This window comes from Gymnogyps californianus, chromosome 1 (genome assembly GCF_018139145.2).
Source record: "Gymnogyps californianus isolate 813 chromosome 1, ASM1813914v2, whole genome shotgun sequence".
Lineage (NCBI taxonomy): Eukaryota > Metazoa > Chordata > Aves > Accipitriformes > Cathartidae > Gymnogyps > Gymnogyps californianus.
Window position 1 is genome coordinate 152,885,347 of NC_059471.1, and position 23,816 is coordinate 152,909,162.

Consider the following 23,816-nt stretch of genomic DNA (forward strand, 5'->3'; position numbering starts at 1 on the left):
CCAGGAACGGACACCAACACTTGTGGTATTTAGACAGAACAGAGCCTGCTGTCTCCTCCTTGCAATCACTACAGTCAACAGACCTGCTTGTTCTTCCTTAACCTTAACATTCCCAAGCACCTCACTTTTGCCTTTGTGCCTCTTTGGAACCGACTTACTCTTTGCAGAGCTGAATGACAAGCTCCTCTCCCACCTAATGCTACAGAGCAAAAAGCATGTCCTTTGAAAACACAGGTGAACATTTGAAGAAAGGAATATCATAGAAGCAATAAACTATGTTACAGAATACTTTCACAAAGTACTGGGAAGAGTGGTTCTCAATAACACAGAGCAAAAATGTTTGTAAATGAACACCACTGATGCAGGACTACTTCTATCGTAGTTTACTGGTTAATTGGGATCAAGGACTAAAGAGCTTTTTTTTTTTTTTTAAAACAAGCAGGTCTTTTCATATTATCAGGAACTATGAAAATTATATAGTTCCAATTAAGCAGAAATGCATCATTTCCCTACACTAACATGTCTCCATGTTAAATGTACAGTCCGTAAAAAGTGATCAGGCATATTTTATTATTGCTCTGAATGGCTTCTTAAAATCCTTATGCTTCAATTACAATGACTTAATATGATTCCATTTCTTTTATTAAGAGCTGATGGCTGCATGAACCTATCACAGAACTGGTTACAACCCTTTTATTTGCCCCAGCTCAGGTGAGATCAGTGTAGAGAATACAATCCAGACAGCAAACATTTCTCTTAGATCCTTTGTCAATGGAATACATTTAGGAGATGATGCATTTGGATCACTCAGAACTCCTGAGTACAACAAAGCAGTGCTGTGTAGAAGATGGTGCAAGAGAAAGTTACGCTACCTCTGTGTCTGCTAATGCCTTCTCTTTATTTAGAGGTCCCCAATGAAGGACACCAGTCAGGTTTTAGTTGTTTTGTGATCCAACATTCTGCGACACAATGGAGGAGTAATCCAGAAAGCTGGTCTAAATGTCCAGCCTTCATCTCATACATAATATTCTTGGCAGCAATAATTAATAGGGGCTGTCAGAAGGTTAAGACTCCCTTAAGGCAGGCAGGGGTATAGAAAAAATGCATTTACAAACACAGAAAGGACCATTTCTGGGTAATTTTTAAGACATTCTAAACATGTTTTGTAGCAAGAGTGCAGAGTTTTTCAGCAAACTGTAATGGAAGGTGATGTCTCCAAACACCCTGCTATTAATCAGCTAAGGTGGGACAATCAGGGTTACTCAAAGCAAAGGAACTGTCCCTCTCAGGAGAGATTTAACCCTGATAATCTAGAGAGGATAAAAAGAAAAACCTCCCTTACAAAGTTACCAACATATGCAGAAAGAGTACGATTGATGGCAGGTTTAATTTTGTAAAACTGTCTTTGGCTTCACAGATATTTTATATGCATTTAGATCCCAGTCCAAATCACTCTAGAGGTCTGTGGGAATATTTTCACAGCCTGAAGTAGCTCTGGATCATGTCCCTGGAACTTCTTTCTTCCCCTATAGTACCACAGGGACTATTCCAGTCCATTTACCAGCCAGCTATTTCTTCTGTCTGTTCAGGAAGTCAGACAGTCTAATTACCTACAGATTTACCTGTTGGTACATGATGGATAAAACTCTTCCAATTAATATCCTATTAGGTAATAGCAAGTTGTGTAATATCCTTGTCATGCTAAGCTGTATCAATTTTGGTCCCTCTGTGTTTAGGACAATGGTTACAATTTCAAAGTTGTCATCCCAGTATTTTGGAAATATTCCTCAGAGTGGCTTGGATACTGTGCTCCCTCTGTTAGCACATGGATACAGTAGCTGGAGCCAGGCATAGCCAGGGCAATGTGGCTTAAAGCCAGCTGTACAGTCTCATAATTCAGGAGATGGTTCAGCTGCTAAAGTCAGTTAGACCTCCCCTGGCTGGAGTGCTCTCATTTTTGGGAGCCTCCTGTGGTTGCCTGCTGGCTGTTCCACACTGTTGGAATAGCTGGGAAAAAGCACTTCAGCAGTCACCACCACAATGAGCGCACTGAGCTGGCAAAACGCGGTCTTAGGGACTCACAGAAGGCCAGCAAAGTATGTGCCCACTAAACGTAAAGCACGTGTCTTCTCCAGTCTTGTGCCTCCAATGATTATTGTGAATGTGAGCCTTTTTTTTTTTTTTTGCTTTGGTAGAATGTGTTCATTTAGCAAATGGTTTAGTGAGGGAAAGCCAGTTCCTATACAGTATTTGTATTCTAACTTATAGCATTATGCAATACTTCAGGTCCCTCCTTTAGCCTTCATTTTCCCATTCTTTGTTTATGAACATTCCCTTTTTTAATGCAGAAAGTGATCTTTGCAGTTCACTGTTTGTTTTCCATGCATTAAATTTGCTGACAGTATTTGAAGAAAATCCCATTTGAAACTATAGGTCACTGCACACATCTTCACTACTTTTCAATATGAAGCAGTACCTAAGACAAAATAAAAGTTGGTGTCCTCCACTTTAATACAAAAGAAATCACTTCAGGAATACTACATGCTTGTCATTTATTTAAAGATCTATATAGAATCCGTACTGCTTTAAGATCAGTCCATAAGAATCTACACTCTTAGACTGAAATTTTAATTTCTCTGTAAGTGGCAAAACATGTCTTAAAGAAATGTGCCATCAACAACGAATCTGTCATTTATTTAGTGGAGAGGGAAACTTTCATCTGCAAAAGCAACTGCTGTATCTATAAAAATATCTCTGTGAAAAGCTAGACTTGCAGTACTTTAAAAAATAACACTGAAATAGATTTTCCTATACACAAAACCTAAAATGAAAATGCTTAAAGTAGCAACATATGTATTTACAAAGTAGTAGAAGATGTAGATTTGATCTTCATATGTTAAAATAATGATGTAACTGAAGGTACACCATATGTTTCAGAATATTCTGTTCAAAGGACACTGAGGCTTTGCCTTCACATGACTGCTGTTTCTCCCATAACTGCTAAGAAGTCAGTGAATAATCCAGGATCCTGGAAATTTTCAGGGGAGCGTTCTGGCTCTACCTGCTCCCAGGAAACATGCCGCAAACGCAAGTGCCCCTGACTTACCTTGATGACGACGTGGGCTCAGTGATCTGCCTCTGCATGCGTGCATGTCTGATCAGATGCTCTTTCAGTGCGTTCTGGACCTCTGCTGGTATATCAGGTGAAGTGTGGCTAATTTTCAATGCAGCTTCAAGTACCTTTGTTGTAGGTTTCCCATTTTCTTTAACTTCCTTTTTCTCAATGGTCTCAAAAACCTCCGTAGGAGCACTGGAGTTGCTCTGAGGGACATTACTGGCATTGGAAGTGAGAGGTTTGCTTCTCCAGCAGGGCCAACACAACTTCCAAAAGACAAAAAGCGAGACTACCAGCAAGGCGAGCCCGCAGAAGCCGACGACTACTGCTAACAGACTGACTGAGATGTCTGCAAGGAATTAGAAACAAAGATCACCATGACAGACAAACATTGAGAGAAAAAAAAAATTAAAAATGACACAGGTAAGAAGACAGAAGCATTTTGATCATTATCTTGTGTAGAGCTTTAAAGTCCTATTTAATATTTTTTTCCTTTTTGATATCTGAGCCTGTACCTTTAAAATGTTATAATTCTCTAATATCTATTTCACAAATACTCCATTAATTGTTGTTCAGGCCAGGGGCTAGTATCTGTACCACTAGCCATTGTGGTCAAAGGGTGTCTGCTCAGGAACACATCTTGCTGAAAAAGTTAAACCACAGTCAACATTTTCTATAAGTGCACATGAAAACAGACCACTTCTAAACTGCCAGGCTGACACACAAATTTCTTCAGGACTTGCCAAACTTTTGATTCTGTGTGCTAACTGATTCAGAAACATGTTAAAACCTAATGTTTAAGAGGCATAAATAGTGACAGGATATACTCCGTCATAAATAAGAAATTTCTAGAGTTAAATCTTAAGTTCTGGACCAAGACTGTGTTAGACCAAGACAGCACATATACATTGGCATCTAAAATTCTGCTCTGAAAATGCAGCTGGCTTCAGAGTACTATACAATGCCCTGAGTTGTACAGAGACCATACTGTACACTCAGCTACCCCTGCTGCCCTGTATTTGACTTTTTCTGCCACAATTAGTTAGCATATCCAATAGCACGGCCAAAGATAGGAGAACAGATTACGTACCAATGAAATTCTGTCAACAGACTTGTATTTTAGGAGATGGTAGATCACCAGAAATGCCAGATGAGCCCTTATTAGGAGTTTTATTCTATGCGACATAATTCAGTTTGATTTTTCCAGTATCATGTAATATTATAAAACATAACTAAAAAAATCCCTTTCCTTTTGAAAGGAGCCTTTTGTATGCTTTAAAAGTATTCAGTAAACCCTGCTTAAATGTCCCTCAAGTAATGGCTGCTGCTGCTTGTTACAAGTTTTGACAGTTTAACAGCTAATATTTTGTATCCATAGCTCCAGGCTACCGGCTACTAAACTGAATCAGTGGAAAAGTGCAAGGAGAGTTTGAGCACATTTTTTCTAGAGGATCACAGGAAGAAAAATAGTCCTCTAGGTATGTATTAGCTCCATGGAACAGTATGTACCTCACAGGTCCCTTTGAGAGATGAAGACTCCAGTAGAAAATGTGGGAATATTTTCTTTATTAATATATAATATCCAGATACATCTCTCAGCAACAAACACTGAACTTAAGGCGCATTCAACATGAAAATGGGTGAGAATAGCAAAAGCAAATAGAAAATGTTTACAGTCTGGAGATTTGAAAGATACGGTTCTGCTCAACCTTACTTCATATACGTCCTGGCCAGTGTCATAGGGGAACTGGCAGAGGATGTGCTTCTTGATTTAAAGAGTTTGGCACAAGCTGCTGCCCTGCCTTGAACAGAAGTATGCCTCCTTGGCCATTTCCTGCCAGTCCTGAGAAAGGTGTTCTCCTTTTCTGCATGTAGTTAAATGTCAAAATGTAGCCCTTGGAATATGCATGTCAGCTTGATGAGAAATTCATATGGCAAATTCTGATTTAAGATGCTTCCACAAAATGAACGGATGCATAATTATATCTAATAATAATATAACACAAGAAGCAAACAATACTTTTGCATATCATTTTTCTAGATAATTTATCCCCAGTAGGGATTATTAGGCTGTTTGGTTTAATCTACTGTTTACCCTCACATTCTTCCTGAGCCCACTAATTTTTACTTGGCTTGTGTATGTTCTGCAGCAGACTGTCCTATCTTGACAACAAGAGAAGACATTAAGAGATGCTGAGTTTACAGCTTGTTTCAACGGTTAATCACTTTGTTGTAAATTTGTATTTCTGATTTGTATTTTTGTCGTTCTAATTTACAGTCATTGTTTCTTTCATGTCTTTGTATGAGAGATTAAAAGATATGATATGCTTCATAAGACACGCCTATACAAAATACAAATAAAATAAACTGTGCCAGGAAACAAACCCAGAACTTGAAACTCAATTGCCTACACTAGTCCCTGGAACAGTTTTAAACTGGGCCAGGTCATACCCGCCCAGCCAATTCCTGGGCATGAATAAGGAATTAGAGTAGGCCAATGATCATTCTTAATAGGTGGTTTGGATGTGGCCCTTCTGTTTCAGCAGATGACAGACTTTAATAGCACAGAGAGAGGCTCTTACATGCAAGTTGGCCTCAGGGCCAGAGAACGGTCTGTGGTGGGCTGACCCTGGCTGGATGCCAGGTGCCCACCAAAGCTGCTCTATCACTCTCCCTCCTCAGCTGGACAGGGGAGAGAAAATATAACAAAAGACTTGTGGATCAAGATAAGGACAGGGAGATAACTGAGCAATTACTGTCACGGGCAAAACAGACTCAACTTGAGGAAATTAATTTATTGCCAATCAAATCAGAGTAGGATAATAAGAAATAAAACCAAATCTTAAAAACACCTTCCCCTGACTCCTCCCTTCTTCCCAGACTTAACTTCACTCCCAAATGCTCTACTGCCTCCTCCCCAGTGCCACAGAGGGATAGGGAACAGTCCATCACACGTTGTCTCTGCCGCTCCTTCCTCCTCACACTCTTCCCCTGCTCCAGCATGGGGTCCCACCCACAGGAGACAGTTCTCCATGAACTTCTCCAATGTGAGTCCTCCCCATGGGCTGCAGTTCTTCACAAACTGCTCCAGTGTGGGTCCCTTCCACAGGGTGCAATCCTTCAGGAACAGACTGCTCCAGCGTGGGTCCCCCGCGGGGTCACAAGTCCTGCCAGCAAACCTGCTCCAGCGTGGGCTCCTCTCTCCACAGGTCCACAGGTCCTGCCAGGAGCCTGCTCCAGCGCAGGCTTCCCACGGGGTCACAGCCTCCTTCAGGTGCATCCACCTGCTCCGGCGTGGGGCCTCCATGGGCTGCAGGTGGGTATCTGCTCCACCGTGGACCTCCATGGGCTGCAGGGGGACAGGCTGCCTCACCATGGCCTTCACCACGGGCTGCAGGGGAATCTCTGCTCTGGCACCTGGGAGCACCTCCTCCCCTTCCTTCTTCACTGCCCCAGGTGTTGTTTCTCTCACATCTTCTCACTCCTCTCTTCAGCTGCAATTGCTGTCATGCAGCAACTTTTTCCCCTTCTTAAATCTGTTATCCCAGAGGCGCTACCACCATTGCTGATGAGTGGTCTTGGAGCCAGCTGGCATTGGCTCTGTTGGACACAGGGGAAGCTTCTAGCAGCTTCTTACAGAAGCCACCCCTGTAGCCCCCCCGCTACCAAAACCTTGCCACACAAACCCAATACATGGTCATAAGTAAATTTAATATATTAATATAGAGGTATGCCCCACTGAAGGAACTTTTTTGATAAATTGAACCAGCTGAACTTTCAGTCAAGCTGGACAAAATATTTTTCCATTCTTAAAGCCTGACAAAAAGTAGAACTCTTGAAATTATTGATGATCTATTGGAAATAAAAAAAAAGAAAACAAAAAGCAATTCAATTTTGGGTCATTTGCAATATTTCCAGCTCAGTTTAGAGATGAGTGGCATAATTAGTTTACATTTTGAGAGGAAGGCTTCTAGAACTGAAAATGTTTTTTTTTTTTTCATTTAGAAAATGTTGAAACAGGATGTTTTAACAACTTGGAAACTGCTGGAAACATTTCAAAACCAGAAATATGAAAATTGATCCCTTCCAGCAGAGTTTCAATTTGATGAATAGATACTATCAGCTGAAAAACATTCCATCAAAGCATTTCTAGCCAATTCTATTTTAAGTTTTTCACTGCAAGACATTTTTCAAGCCTTCAAATAACTTGGTGTCTCCTTTCAACACCTACTCCCGTACTTCAACTTTCTCTAAGCTTTTATTCTGTATTTCCATTAAACTATTTCAAATTCTAAGTCACTCCCAAAATCTTTACACAAAATGTATGTTTTATAGCCCTAAGATAATCAGATGAAACATCTGAAGTCTCAAAGGCAGAGAAAAGGAGCTAATTCTACAAACAGTTGTACAAATTACAGTCTCCATTTTTGCTATTTTACTAATAAACAATCTCACATATTGTCCTTCATAATACAACAAATACTTAAACAGAAACATGAAATAGTTTAATTGCCAGGAATTTGACCAAAAAATATTTCATTACAAAAAAAAGTATTTAATTACATTTACTGCCATAATTGCTAAAAAGCAATCAGTATGCCATATAAATTGACATAAAAAGCATATTGCTTCATTTCCTCACTTCTGACAGTCACTCAGTTGAGCAATTATGAGAGATTTGCTGTTATGTGAAGACTGAAATAATCTGTAGAAGAGCAGTCAAACGGAGCTTCCCAGACCCTTTGCGTGTTAGACTGGATGTGCCTCTTATATTACCTTTTTGTAGGAAGTTTGGTTTAAGAACACAAAACATTAAGAGACAGTTCTGCAGGCTAGGAGTTTCTTCACATCCCTGCCAAGGAAACCTGGTTGGGAAGGAAAAAAGGGTACTGAAGGATGGATGTGTCATGAGACTAGGGTTGCACTTCACATATGTAAATATTATTTAAAGACATAGAACTGGTGACAAATTCAAAGACTGCCTAAGTTTTAGAGGCAGGAGGAGATACACTCACTCTGCTGGGACAATGTTAATTGCCAACACTGTAAACAATGTTCTCACTGGTCTCTGGTACAAAGGAAGAGAAAAATCATCTCGAACTACAAGCAGTTGTTTGACAACTTTTTCTGAACTGGTAATTGCAGCTTGTCTTCAATGCTACACATTTGCACAGAACAGGACATCCTTCTGCATATTCATCTGGACATGCAGCATTATGCTTTTGCCATTCCTATTCTCATGCTGGATAAACTCAGGAATGTGAAGAAAATCCTCTTTCTCACCCCCCCCCTTCTGATCAGTGGGAAATCTTCCAGCTACTTCAATGGAGTTACCATTTCACTCCTGGTGATCTTCCTTTTCTGACCTCTGTCCTTAATGTCACCTTCAAAGAATTTTGGACAATTTTATAATTCTCATTTGAGAAAGGCATGTCTATCTGGGAAGTGCGTGAATTCTATTTACCTCAAAATCTCTCTGCATTTTTTATAAATACCCTCAGAAACATTTCCACCATAAAAGGCTCCTTGATAGCCAGTCTTTCCTATTAGGCAAGTACTTCATAAACATCTCCATCTTTTTTCTGGATGGTAGGGAATGTTTTGAGCAATCGTTTCTGTACTACGGCTTCCAACAATTTGTTGTTTGAAACTTGCCTCAGAAAAGTTCTGCCCATGAATCCATTCTCAAACATGCACATTGGCAGACTTCCATTTCCAAACCAAATTAAGTTCATTTACATTTTAGTCAGTGCCCTGACAGCATATGCCCCTTGATGCTTAACTCTGGAAAAACATACTCCACAAACCCATGATCTCGCATGGAGAAAGAGACCACATAGTGCTGTGACGTAGCTGCCCATGTGTATAAGGGGCAGGCACATGTCTGATGTGGACCGTACTAAAGAGAACGTACTCTAGCCAGCAAAGGAACAGGGAGAACAGAACACCTGGGAAAAAAGGGGGTTATATTCTCTTTTGACCCACCTCTTGGTCTATATCTGATCTTGGTTCTCTTAAATATTTAAAGTACAATGTCTCTGTAACTTTTTTCAAACATATTTTTCTTTAACTTTTAATTTGTTCTCTTGTTCATCAGCCATAAGGAACTTCACCCTTTCCATAGTGACCACTCTAAAGGGAACTCTTGTGTCTGGAATATCAGGAGTCAGCTCAATCAGATAAATTAATATGTCTCTGATTTTCTAGGATTTGGAGGGAAGCAGGAGCTTTATCAATTATAAAGGGTCTGGGTCCAATAAATCTCCCTGATCCCCATGTATATGAACCAGTTGGTCCAACCCATCATTTCTGCTGTTCAGTTTTCCTTGGGGACATTTGAAGAACATAAAAAGTTGCTGGTGTTCATTTTTACTTGGCATTAGGAGATATTCCACAATTACCTCTGTCTCATCCAAATCCCTGCAGATGGGGATATAATGCTTTAGCATGCCTCAGAAAATGGCAGGTGCACAGTCTTGTATTTTCTCTCATAACCTGAACCTGTCAAAACACCTGACTTAAATTTCAAACGGCAACAATAGCCTTTCACTTAAAAGTCTACGTGTGATCTCCTCTCCTGTTCTCATGGAGAAACATACTTTGAAGATCTTCCTCAAATCTTTTGACTCTAGCCCTACTGTGAATGTGTTCCCTCCTACACTGTTAATTCAGTCTGATGTCTGAATTTGTTCAAAACAGCCATCACCATCTACTGGCTGGTATATCACTTCTTAATGCTAACAGAGCTCTATGGTAGCATGTTTGTTGACAGTAAGGGAATCAAATGAAGTCAGGTATCACTGTGATTTACTACATAATTACAGGGCATAAAATTATTAATCTCATCAAAATCATTTTATCTAAGTTATATTATTTATTAATGCATCTGATAATCTGTATCTGTCCAACCACAAATGGAACACCCTCTTTTGCCACTTCAAACTCCATGTACGGGACTTTAGATGACGTAATGTACAGCAGGTATAGAGTATTTCCCAAAAGCTTATTAGCCTTCTTCTAGCCCACATTACCTTCTGTTTTCCGGAAGTCAGAAGGAATTTGCCACAACAGCTGTATATTCATGAGCCTCAGTACATGATTTGTGTGCTGTATGTAACTAGAGAAGATGGCTCTCACTTTTGCCTGACTGGGTCATCGTGTTTTGCCTGCAGTGTAGGAAGCAAAAGATGTTGCACTGAACATTGCCCTCTCCTCTCTAACACACCAAATATAAATTATTTGTCTCCACTTCCAGAGCTTTTTCTGGCCTACCTACTTTTCTACTTGTTAACTCTCACTGAATCTCAATAGGAGGTAACTCCCATCTCTGCTCAACACACGTCTGCCCACCTTGCCTTCCATTAAACAAAAAACCAGCTTTGGGCTTCGTCCCATGCTGCTCTCACACTTGTGAGGTTGTCTCTGTGAGTATCTGCAAGAAACCCTCATTATCTTCTTTCAGACAAGAAAATTAAGTGAAAACACATCATAAATCCACTGGACTGCCATTAATCATAAGCATACCATAGCTGTAACAAGGTTCACACAGCTCAAGTGTAGTTTTTGAATTGTCATGGTTATGTTTATTCTTACCCAGCATTACATAATGAACATCTCACACATATGACGAGATCCAGCAAGACACTGTGTCTCTTTATCTTCATCATTACAGATTTGTCCTCAGCTGTTATAAACGTCCCTGTATTTTTCATCTGTATTTCTTTGCAAAACATGTATTGAGGAAGATTCTTTTGTAAAACTCTTTTTACTTTGGATCGCTGCTGTCTGCATGTTGAGCACTTCTGCATTGTTGTGACTGCCTTCATGTTTACTGTAAATAAATCTGGTCTCCGTGGTATGTTTACCCCTCTGTTCTGCCTTTACGCTGCTGAATTAGATGCATTTCTGGTTTTCACAGCTTGTTAACACTGATTTTGTAAAGCATATTTTTCAGTAACCCTGCACTTTTTTCCCCCCAAACCATGTTTCTCTCTGGTAATAACTTTGTTCTGACCAGGTGATGAGCTGTATCATAAATAACTCCATCGGTCTGTTAACTGTTCAAATGTTTATTATTTAATTTTATCACATTTCTCTGTAACAGAATGCTCAATTGTTTCACACAACAGTTACTTTCTCATGGAGAAAAATGTTCCTTTCTTGTATGACAGTCCTACACTGATCACAGTAGTCTTCACATTCGTTCAAGTAGTCTTCACATTCGTTCAAGCCATTTCTGGTCCCCTTCATGCTTGCTTTGGCACAGTTAAGAAGAACTTGCAAGCAAACTACTGGGTAAATCTGTTTTTTCTCCCCCCTAAGTGTAACCAGGCAGTGAAAGTATACCTACAGCTTATACTCTGTGGGTGTGGGTGTGGGCGTAAGGCACCAGGACTAAATGTAAACCATCAGCTGCCCTCAGCAAAGCAGCTGACAGCCAACGGGAGACTCATGCCACCTACAGCAGGAGGACCCATGACATTGCTCTTCAGGGAAGAGCGAGACTGTATTACAGCATAGCCATGCGCAGGATGCTCCACTGTTTTCTTACTCCCTCTATACTTCTATAGTAAACTGTCAATCAGGGGTAGGGTTAGAAACTTGGTAGGTTAAACTTTTATGTTAATAAAATAATTGTGAGTAGAATATTTAGATGAATAACAAATGATCCTGTAGAAGCTGATGCTTTTTCCATGGTCAGCTTGAAAAATTCATTGTCTGACAAGCAAAAGAGCAAGGGCAAACATCAATCTCTAGAACTCTCTGCCCACTCTAGATGGCTAAAATACGCCCTCCTGGCAGGGAAGCAACTGGGTTCCCAGCTCTGTTATAAACATCGGTTCCCCATGAGAACTGATAATGAGATAGTGAAGTTCTGCAGGACCAGCAGGCCTAAAAAAAATGCAAAGACAGCAGAAAGTACCCACCATTTGCAGAGGACATGCAATGGATTTTAAACATGTGTCCCTAGAGCAGGATGCCAAAGCTCCTCTCATGACACTCGATGCAATTGGCTTAACCTTCAGAAATGCTCCCAACTGGGACTTTGATGTGCTTGGTTCCTTTGAAAATGAGGAGGGATGTTTAACTGGCAAAAATGAATTAGAGTCCTTTATTAATCAGATAACCTGAGTCAAAATACAGGTATAACCAAGCTGCATATATGAATTTGGGACACTTCTAGAAAATAATTTACTTGGATTAGAGATAAATTTTGTTAGGTGCAATCCCGCACATCCAGCTCCCATTTATTTTCCAACTGAACTCTTCCTATTAGATGACAAATATCTTAATCATTTTTCCCAAATCTACTGGAAATAAAGGAGGTGTAAAATAAAAACAAAACAGTTGCACATCTAATTCAGCATTTTGCCCGAAACGTTACACCCTTCAGAAGAAAGCTCACATAGTCATCTAACTATATAAAGGTACTATAAATGTAAACAGCTTCCTAATCTTTTCACTTGAGCATTCCCCTGAGATGAGAGAATTAATAGTCCTTGTAATTACCAGGGCAGGAAATATAACAGCAGATGTCTATCTTCACTAATTGTCTAAAGCTCTTAGAAATTTACAAAATGATTTATCTCGCTAAGATTCTTTGCTATGAGTTCCATAGATTAATTATCCATTACACTAACTATGATTACCCCTTCTTGACCCAAGCAGTGAGGAGTAATTGAGGGTCCTAAGGTGGTGGTGGTGTCACTGAGAGGAAAAAACTATTGAATAATCAGCCATTTCTTTGCTGTAATCCTGTTTGTCCACAAAGAATGTCCAAACTCTTACTTCTCTGAGAGTAAGAGGAATCAAACATATGGAGGTTATTTTTTTGGTTAGCAGCAAACCTGAATAGCTCTCCTTTCTGCTTTGTTGTTTCATTTTGTTGTAGTCTGCCTTGCCAAAGCCATAGTCTCCATTTTTTGTTCTGACTGTGTCTCTGTCTCCCTCTTCTTTGTGGTTGATTCTGTTATCCTTGTTATGCTTCTTTCTCATTCCTAGATGCTACACTATCAAAAAAATCAGTACCCAGTCTCTCTGCTTGCCAGTGAAACTTCTTGGGTCACGAGGTCAATATAGTCCCATATTTTGCTTTGAGCCTGTGATTGGGTGGTGCATCTTTTGTCTCAAGCAGCCGATTCCTCTGAAAAGCTTGGCTGCTTTTCATGGTCTAGCTGAACAGAAAGCAATCATCACACCCATCAATATAACCATATCACAGCAATTCTAGTTGCCTTTTTTAATGTTTTCAACTTCCAGATCATGATGTTATTCTTGTATTAAACAGAAATGGTCTGCTTTCCTTTTTACCATCTACTCTCTTACTTTCTGAAATGTTTCCTGCACTATTCTTTCCTTTCCAAATATGGGTCTCTTCACCTTTTAGACTTCTTTCCTCCAGTGCAATCTCATTAGTGATTTTCACCTTTGTGACACTTTTAGGTATCTTCTTTTTGAGATGAGGAAAACTGAATAAACCCACCATTTAAAGAGAGAATATGCTATCCCTATATAGCCAACTATTATTTTTTCTTTTCTCTCCTCTTCATACTGTCTCCTGGACTATTTTTTTGGATTTTCATTGAAAGTTTAGCTGCGATTCTATAACATAACAACATACATACAATAATAAACCATTATTCTGTAATAACCCTCTCACAGTCTTTTATCTTCTCCACATCTTCCAGAAGTTCTCCTCACAACTCAAGCATCTTCTAACTCTTACTACAGCAGTTTCTTCTTCACACACTTCAGTGCTTGTTGCAGGAGCTAATTCCCAACACACTGCTACAGCTGGAGCCCCAGGGAGCAAATAACTGAACTGGTTCCATGGTGCGTATCACCCAGCACGGGCACGCGCTGGGAAAGTGCTTCCCGCATCATCGTTTGGGACATACAGCAAAACTAATAAGGCCAAATTAGCTATTCCTCCTCTCTACCATAGAGCTACAGCTGCATGGCACCAGAACTGTGCAGAATTCACTCAGCCACAGAAGGATATGGCTACATGATATGGACTCACACCAAATGCTACCACCCTATGTATGAGACACAGATATTTCAGGAAAACACAAACATTTATGGCTTCATTCTCAGAATGATGATGGAGAACACTTAATGTTTCTACCTTTAATGAACAGGAACTATGGATGTTCAACACTGTGGACAACATTAACTTTATCCATAGAGATAAGGAACTCTGTGCATTTGAAGAGCAGAAGAGATATGGCATGGTTCACCTTTCAATGACCACATTTCTCTCAGCCTAAACTGTATTTACAATCTTTCAGTTCCTAAAATTAATGTGAGTGATATTTATACCTTGTCTATCCAAGTGTTTACATATTAAAATATTGTCAATCATCAACAATGACCCTGTGTCTGTTCCTCCTCTGGAGACAGAAAGTATTAATATATGTTCTTTAGCAGTGTTATTAATGAGACAATGTTTAATATAATGTGCGTGCCAACAAAGTTGGCACCCATCGTCTAATAATGGTTTCCCTTTAAGGAGGAAAAAGTGAGATTTAGGAACTCAGCTAAGATGTGGGACCCAGTGGTTCAAGCCCCTGGTCTGTTAATTATCAGTTTTTTTCTAATCCAACAATTTCAAGTTAGTTAGGGTTTACAAATGAAAAACCAAGAAGATCGTTGATCTTGAAGAAATGCCTATAAAGAAGCTCCTGTTACTGTACACAACGCAATATCAAGGCAAGTGTTGAAGATTCACATTTTCTAAGCAGCATACCTTAGTTTACCTCGTGGGACATTTTTGTATCCTTCACATCCCACCTGTTTACACATCGACTTTGTTTTTATATGACACCTCATGCTGACTCCCTCTGCATTATTCTCTGAAAATCATATAGAGAAACTAATCTTTTCAGACCCCAGTTTTCCAAGCTCCGTAATTTTATTTTCATGCAACCTTCTACGATTCGGACCAAGACAACTAACGCAGTGCGTGATCGGAATATACTGGGTAGTCGGCATTAACAAAGCACAACAAATCCACGATCCGTGCTGGTGGAAGTACGCTACAACCCCCCCGCGCCGCCCCCCCCCCCCCCCGCGCCCTGCTGCCCCGGCGGCGGGGCCGGCGGGGGAAGGGGCGCCCGCGGCGGACCGAGACCCGCCGGTCCGGGCCGCCCCCCACCCGCGCCCGCCCTGCCGCCCCGGGACGCGCCCGCCTTCACCGGCTGGAAACTCAGCGCTCGCCTCAAGCGCAAAGCCCTGGGAGAACCGTGCAGGTACCGGGCTCTGAAAGAAGAATCGCTCCTCTTTCAGACAACAGTTTTTTGTTCTGAGATACTACAAATAACCTGGAATTTGCAGTGAAATCTGTGGGCATTAGAAGAAAAGAAAAAAAAAAAGTAACAGCTGCGGCGGTAGCTACAGCGCAGCTGGGGCCCATGCTGAGGACCTGCTGCTTTCCATGACTTGGTGTTAATTTATTTAATTTGCACTGTACGCTTGGTATTTGTTGGCCATCATGCAAGCTGTCCGTTTGCATTTATGGACAGACAAAATAGGTTACCAATCCCTTCTGGCAGAAATTAAGCACGGAACTTGGACTAATTTTCAAGCCCCGTCCTAAAAACAAGTACCATGGAAAGCAAGAGGTCCAGGGAGTACCGTACAGAATAACGCAAAAGCGCAGGAGCCGGTTCCAAAAGATCCTGACAATCCAGAAATCAGTGACCAAAGATACCACCGTCAGGAGTCAAAATCTTGGTTTCGACCCCGACAATTTTTCTGGCTTCGGAATACTTAAATTAACCCGAATTCCTCCCCTCACCCCATCCCCAATTTCTCCTGGACGAGTCCTGGACCGGACCCCACCGGAGCGGAGCGGAGGGCTGCCCTGACTCTACAGGTTCCCACTGGCTGTCGGAAAGCTCTCCTGCCGTCCTCAGCGATTAACGGAGGGGACGTAAAATACCTCAAACCCCGCTCAGAGAGCGCCGGGGGCTCTGTCAAGTTTCATCGCAGGGCTACTCTGAGCCGCGGCTTGGCGAGTTGTGCCCCGAGCCCGGGCTGCGCCCCGACCTGTGGCGGCTGCCCGTCCTCCCCTCCGCCGCCCGGCCGCCTTGGCCCCCCCCCCCCCCCCGCACCTCCGGGCAACCTGTTGCCGCGGCGCCGGCAGCCGTGTGCTCGGGGCCGCCAGCGCGACACGCCAAACGCAGAAGGACGGCTGGGGAGAAAAGAGAGGGCGACCGGGCGCAAACCACGCGCGGCGCGCCCGTCGCACGGAAATGCTGCCCACCCGTGACAAGAACATCAAACACAGCCCTCTCCCCCGCTCCCCGCACGCACGGCCCCACAAACGCATGCAACAGCCCGGGTCCGAGCTTTGCATAAAGAGAAGCTCCCACCGCGGGGAAAACCTTGCTGAAGCGGAGCTGCGGGGGGCAAACGAGCGAGCTGCGGGGGAAAGGGGCCGTCTCCGGCGGCGCGGCTCCAGCCGACGGCGCGGCTCGCACGTCGGCGACGATTTCTCTCCCCTCGGCGCCTCCCAGTGCTCCCCCGTCCCCACGCCGGCACCCCCGCCCGCTGCCCCACGTTTCCCCCGTCGCCCCCGGGGCGCTAGCCCCCACCCCCGGCGGCGGCTCGGCGGTCCCGGTGCTTCCCTCGCTGCTTCCCGGGAGCCTCCGCGGGCTGCGAGAGGGAGACGATTTTAAAGCGGGCTTTGTGACTGCCCCCCCGTCCGCCCCCTCCGCACGCAGGGAAGGCAAAGGAAAAAGTTGCGCTCTCCGGCCGCCCACGCCGGCGCTGCCCGCCCCGCGGCGGCGGCAGGACGGGCCCGGCGGCGGGCGGCGAGGCGGCGGCCGGGGCCGGGGGCGGCGGGGCCGGTGTCGGTACCTGTGCCGCCGATGCCCTGGCGGGCGGTCTCCAGGGGGAAGATGCCGGCGCACTTCTCCCGCTCCACCTGCCCGCCCAGGCACAGCTCCGAGATGATCTGCAGCGCCTTGTGGCAGAGGCTGCCCACGCCGTCCTCCGCGGGGAAACTCATCTTCTGCCCCGGCCGCCCGCTAGGCCATGGCCGGCGCGGGACGGCTCCGCGCCCGACCCGCGCAGCCTCCCGCGGGGAGCGGAGCGGGGCGGAGCGGCGGCGGCGGCGGCGGGAGCGGAGCGGCGGGCGCGGCGCGAGTGAACCGAAGAAGTAGTGAAGGGGGGGGGGGGGGGGGGGGGAAGAGGGAGAGACAAAAAAAAAAGAGGGGGGGGAGGGAAAAAATAAAAAGAGTGGGGGAAAAAATAAGCATCCACTTAGCGACGCCTTTTGTGCCTAGCGGGCTTCGGTAGGCGGCTCGGCCAATGGCAGCCCAGCGCGGGGGGGCGCAGGTGGCGGGGGGGTGGGGGGGAGCTCCTCGCGTCCCCCGGGGAAACTTTTCCTCCCCCCGCCCCACGGCCGGGCGAGGGGCGGCGGCGCCCGGGACGACTCCCGGGGTGCCGGCCCCGGTCGGAGGGCGGTGGGGCGGGCGGTGGCCGCGGTCAGGGGCTGCGCGGGGACGAGCGGAGCGGTGCGGGGGTTGCGCTGGTGCCGGCGGGCGGAATGTGTGTGTCGTCGTCCCCGTCCCCCCCCGCCCCCCCCGGCAGGACCCCCGAGCCCCGCGGAGCAGCGATGGCAGCGGTGCGCTTCGTGCGGAGCTGCTCGGTCGGAAGGGCGAAGCAGAGTCTGTTCCCCACTGCTCCGGTCGTTTTTACCGGAACGTTCTTTCTTAGGGTGACCTGGGCAGTGTAATCTTCAGTACGGTCTACCGAGCAACGCCAGATAACTTCATTAACCAAATCACCATCTCCACTACACTTTTAAGCAGCAGAGTTACGGAATAGTTGACTTCGGCTATTTCTTTAACTTGTAAAGGAGTTAGAGTAACCTTACGATTGTCCGGTCTGTTTCCTCAAGTTCTGTAAAGTTGGGGGTTTTTTATAGATAAAAAAGTTCCAGGTACTGCGTGTGCTTGAACATACTTCGAAAAATCAGTACAGCATATACTGCTAGTGGTTGTTTCAGTTATTGGCTGCATAGCCGAACAAGACTTAAGCTGTTGATTTGTTCATATACTTACTGAAATTCTGATAGATTTTTATATTTGTGAAGAAAAATGCTTCTACTTCGATGGCATATGTATGTCTTTCAATACTTAATTCTAATTAGGCACAGTTGAAGGAAAGTCTGCTAGCAGTTTGCTTAACAGCACTGCCTGCAGTCTGCTGCTAGGGTGTCTTGGTTTCATAAGCATGAGAAGTTAACTTGTGTACTGCTGTGCTTTTTTTCCTCCAGATTTCAAATTTTTTATCTGTTACGGGAAAATTAATAACTCTCTCTAACAAACTGCGAAGTTTAACATTTGAAAACTTTATAACCATCAATCAATAGCTGTAAATTATGAAATATTACAGAAATGTGTATTCCAGTTTTAATTCTGAAATTCTGTACTTTACATAGTATAGATACTTGTAAAAACACAAGATGATACTTCTAAAAATCAGCCACTTGGCATTTTGAAGGCTCATGCATTTATGCATATGAATTCATACACATGTATTTTTCAAAATCTTAGGAAAGTAATAGACTTTGTTGTATACAAACTGTAACATCAACAGAAATTCTGATCCATAAAGCTTTTTCACAGATATAGCAAGTATTTCAGAAATATCAGATGCTACTAAAGAAATAAGTCCCCATTCAATGCATTTCCTGAGATTAGCATTGTCAAAACTCTGTGTTATTTCTGCAAAATGTTCTGACAAATCCTAAAATGTTTGCACTATAACTAGTCAGGGCACAGAACTGTGTAGTACTATTTGAAGACTCATTTAACCCTCATAGGGACCTAAATCTGTATAATTATCTCATGGAAATAGGCTTGCTAGCAATAAAAAGGTATGTACATATTTTCATTACAGTGAAGGCAACTGATGCCTACTTCCAGACTTCAAAATATGAACATATTTACTGTTTGTGTGACATTTACAGTCCTGTTCCCAAAATTCTGTCATGCACCACCAACTAATAATTAAGCAGTCTGTTTATCTTTGAGACACATTCAGAATTCTAGCAGAAGCTCACAGGAGATATATATACAGACTGATGAAGGAAGGGTCTTAAACAGAAGTTGGTTTTAACGAGAGTAGGGACTGCATTTAAAGGCTGAGACCTAAGCTCTTCTATTTCTGAACCTTTCTACAGACTGTCTTTGTGCCCATGGATGTATCGCGCAGTCCATGAGTGAAATTTTTTGTCTCTGAAGTTACTGGCAGTTTTGCCATTGATTATAATAGAGTCAAAGTTTCACACATAGATCAGTTTGCCACCCTGCTTGTTTACTTACGGAGTGAGACTTTGGTACATTCTTACATTGTTTGCCTTTGCACACAAGAACTTCATTTCAGTGAAGATTGTACCACCTTATTACTATTACTGTTGATAGTATTGATAAGTACATAGATACAGAAAAGCACAAACAGGTATATTTTACATTAGTAATTTAAGAAAAAAAAATTGAAGACTGAGATTTTCAGGTAGATGTCTGGAGATAGGTACCCAACTGGTATCTCTCTTAGCTGTCCTAAGTACTTTAAAAAATGCTTTTAGGTATACAGAAAATACCAGCCACAGTAAGTAGTATCACTGTATCTTTATCAAATGTATCACCATCTAAATCCTGTTCTTCAGTAAGTAGCATGGATATAAACTTTAATTCATCAACAGAATAGTTTTTCTCAGCCTAAGTACTATGAGATGAGTTTCACTGGGAGATGAATGATTCTGCTGGTGAGATGTGCTGACAATCTTGCCCTAAACCAGATCCAGACATATCTTTTGTTGTTGGGGTCAAGTTATTGATGAAGGAAATTCTTCACTTTTGTATTGAGGGGTTTAGTCCGAAATGTGAATTCAGATTAGGAATCATGGCATTTTTCTCCAGTGTGTTCTTTCAGTGGAAAACTACTTTTTCTGCATATGAAAGGATATAAAAGCTTGTTTTCTAGCTTCAGTTCCCACTGCTTGGATTTTCAATAGCCTGGCAGTTTTTAAATGAATATGCAGTTGCATCATGTGCCCTTGTATCCACAAAGACCATTTCCCCTTTGGAAGTGCTCTCAGGCTGTCTCACCACATGTGATTTGTTAGGACACAGTGGACTCATGCCTCATGGGTTCCATCTGCTGGGATCACATCAGACCTTATTCACTCTTGCTATGCTGACTGCTGGTCATTACCAAGTTCATACTGGCTTGACTGCTTTCTGTTGACTGATGTTGACTAAGGGAGAAAATTTCCTTTTTTCACATTAATTGCATGTGTTCACATCCTCGTATCGTCTATGCAATATCCAACCAGTGGTTTGGGTACTACACTTTGGACTGGAAAAACATGGGATAAATACCCAGTTTTGTAAGATGTATCCTTTAACAAACACTGTGTTAGGATTTTTGAAGTTTAGTCAATATGGGTAGCCTAAAGGCAGATAAGGTTCAGATGTCTTTCAGAGTTAAGCTGCACTACTAAGCGTAAGGCCACAAATTATCTGGTGTAAATGAGTGAAAGGCCTAGTAATTTGCAGAGGAAGAATGGGCTGGTCTAGTGAGTGTCGAGTCAAAAGTACTCTCTCTGCTGCACGTGATGATAAGCAGGTGTAAGAATAGCCATAGTAATGGTACACTCCACAGTTCATAGCTTTTGACCACTTTCTGAAGTGAATTTCTGTCTGACATTCAGCTAGTGTGGCAGTGTACAATGCCAAAGACATCTGCAACAGAAAGTAATCTCCAACTGCATTTGTAGTCATGCTTGCAAGCAGAGGCTGGCTCTGAGGGTACTGCTGGGCACGGCCAAATGGAGGCTTTGTAGATATATCCAGGGAGAACCGTGATTTGCTCTTGACTTGTGCAGTCTTCAACAGCTCCCCCCTGTGCTTCTTGTACATCATTCCTGTTCACTTTTTTGCATAAGAACTCACTCTGTATTTTTAATAAAATGTCACCCCGGTCTTAGCTGGAACCTTCAAGTATTTCTTTTTACCTCAGCTGAGAGTTTGGCCTTGGTTTCTTGATTTAGAATTAAAAAAAATACCAAAAAGGCAACAGAGCTGGAGGAAAACAAACATTTCAGCATTCAGCTTTTAAGAAGCTATGGGTAGAAGAAGAAAGTGAAAACACAGGTTACAAATACAGTTTTTGTTCCTAACAGTTACAAATGCAATTTTTTCCTGATAGCATCTCCTTAACTTTTAAATCCCTTTTAAACAGCAAAATAAACCCTGAATCATTAAACATTGCTTTACCCTAGCTGCATATTTTTAACCCTCTAATTTTGAGTAAGAAGTGCCTTTCACTCCTGATGTTAAAAAAAAAAAAAAAAAAAGAGAGCTGTCTGACAGGCATTATTACAGTTATACAGCAATCCAGGAGACAGTCAAAGCAGAACATTCCTAACCTGCAAATTAGAGAGGAAGGGTGCCATGAGCTATGTAAAGGTGCCCATAATAACAGACTGAAACATTATGTCAGCTGGATATGGGAATGCTGCTGTTCTCTGCATTCTAATTGAATGAAGATGAGATAATTTTGGTCAGAATTGGGCCTCTGCTCATGAGGTGAAAGGCTAGCACAGGAATCCAACGCATGAAATGATGTCCTTCCTTCTTGTGACATGAAAAGCTAACTGCTTGGCATCATTTTGTCATCAGAGCAAATATTGAATAGATTGAGAGAGAGCTTCCAGGTTTTTGGATATTCAGAACTGCCTCCTTGGAAGAGGACTGAGGCCTCATGGCTACAGCAGTGAAGGGCCACAGTGTGAGTTCTCATTTTCCAACAGTCTTCAGGCTGTCCCTGTGACTTTGAGGAGACCCTTAATTTCTCTGAACTACAAACTATAACATGAGGACAGTAACTCTTTTTGGTATCCTTTATTTGTCTTGCCTACATAAGGTTTGAACACTTATGAACAGGAACCCTATCTTAGTTTTAGAAGTAATACAAAAAAGTTTAAATTTCCTTTTTTCTACCTTTCTTCTCAGTTTCCTCTTCTCACTTCCATACTTTCATAGTACCTGGTACAATGGAGCCCTCATCTGGGTTGCTTTTTCCAACTTCTAATTCACTATGAATAAAAAACATAATCATAAAGACAGCTCCCCACATTTGGTCCAAACAGATGCTTCCTCGATTTTCAGAAATGCTGAGCAATGATTACTGTATTTTTTCCGCTTAATTTGGTGTCGTTGATACTTAAGACTACAAGTCTGAGCAAAAAGAGTCCTACAGGACCTGCACAGAGAGCTGAAGCAACTTCTGAGAGTCAGCAGCAAATAACATTTGCAGTTTTGTGGAAGTGTTTTTTAAAAGATGTATGACATGGAGTAATTTATGGAGTTTTAATATTTTATAATTCTTTGAGAATAATTGGTTAGGGACAGAGGGCAAAGTGATTACTATTCCATTTTATTTCAAATCGTGCTTTGTAAGTGATACATGGGATGGGGAAGTTTTTGGTGTCTGAGAGTCCTCAATCCACTGTGAATTGTTGTTTGCTTTTCACCTACTAGCTGGTAATTAAATAAAATGCTTTTCTTTTTTTTTTTTTCCTCTGCAAAGTCTTAAGCATGTGGTATAGTCTTTTCTGTGGCTATTTGAGCAGAACGAATAGCGAAGCAATCGGGAAGCCAGCAGATCCCGAGAGCTCATCCCGGCCGTCTGGGGGAATGGCTGTGTGGTCTGGCACGCCATTTGCTCCTTATGAAGATTTTAAGGCCTGCCTAACCAGTTATGTGCAAAGGAGCTGTGAATGTTCATTAATTAATGACCACAAAATGAACAAGTATGTTGCTACCAGGGTGCAGCTGTGAAGGGCTGGCAGCTCACTGAGGGCCACGGGGCCAGGAGCAATGGTGGCTCCCCGTGTGGGGGGCAGCAGGGCAGGGCCTGGCAGCCAGGGCCTGTCTCACCCCCCAGCCAGGAGCAGGGCAGCTGGGGTGCACTGGGGGCAGCCCCAGCCGCAGGCATATGGCACCTCCCTGGGAAGAGGGATGGGCTGAGGCTGGGCCAGGATGTGGGCCCAGCTTGGTGGGGCCCATGGCCGGGCAGGGCAGGGCTGTGGGAAGCTGGATATTGGCTCTGCTGCAGTGTCCCTGGGGCAGGGGCTGACGGCCGCGGGGGCTGAAATGGAGTCCTGGGCTGTGGGCAGGGTGAGGGGAGCTTCAGAGCATGGGCAGGGATGGTCTGGCCTGGCAGTGCCCTCAGGGCCCTGACAGTTGATACATAAAAGGTCATTATTATTATTAGATGGAAGTAAAGGGTGCTTAGAAAATCTCATCTGGCTAATCTTCAGTCCTAAATGGGGTGAGACAGTGGTTGAAGACATGGTGCTCTGTGAGGAGGTGGCTCCAGGCTGGTGACAGACAGTAGAGCAAGGTAGCAGTGATAACTGTTGTGTGATGGCTAATTACATGTTGGAAGAGGTGAGAAGGGGAGTCTGGAGACAGTTTCCTTCTCTGATAGTTTTTTTTTTTTTTTACCAGATAAAGTATTTTTGAGGCTAATAAGCCTTTTATATCTGCCATTTCTCAGTTGAAGGGCTTCCTTGTCTCTGCTCTGTGACAGCTGGTTGTATCACCTGCATCACCCAGCCTCTCATTTTTATGAATTTTCACCTACTTTTTGAAGCAGAAGAAAGAGAAGGTCGCAGACA

The 23,816-nt window shown here is 43.1% G+C and overlaps 1 protein-coding gene across 1 annotated transcript in view; it reads right to left on the bottom strand.

Annotated features, from left to right (window-relative positions):
- The window catches only part of SYT10 (synaptotagmin 10), a 36,701-nt gene extending 19,572 nt beyond the window's left edge, over positions 1-17,129 (bottom strand). The window contains exons 1-2 of the mRNA XM_050907624.1: positions 16,979-17,129; positions 3,107-3,464 (exon numbers count right to left, since the gene is read on the bottom strand). Coding sequence (XP_050763581.1) covers positions 3,107-3,464; positions 16,979-17,129 — 509 coding nt within the window. The remainder of the gene's footprint in view (positions 1-3,106; positions 3,465-16,978) is intronic.
- Positions 17,130-23,816: the final 6,687 nt, after the last annotated feature.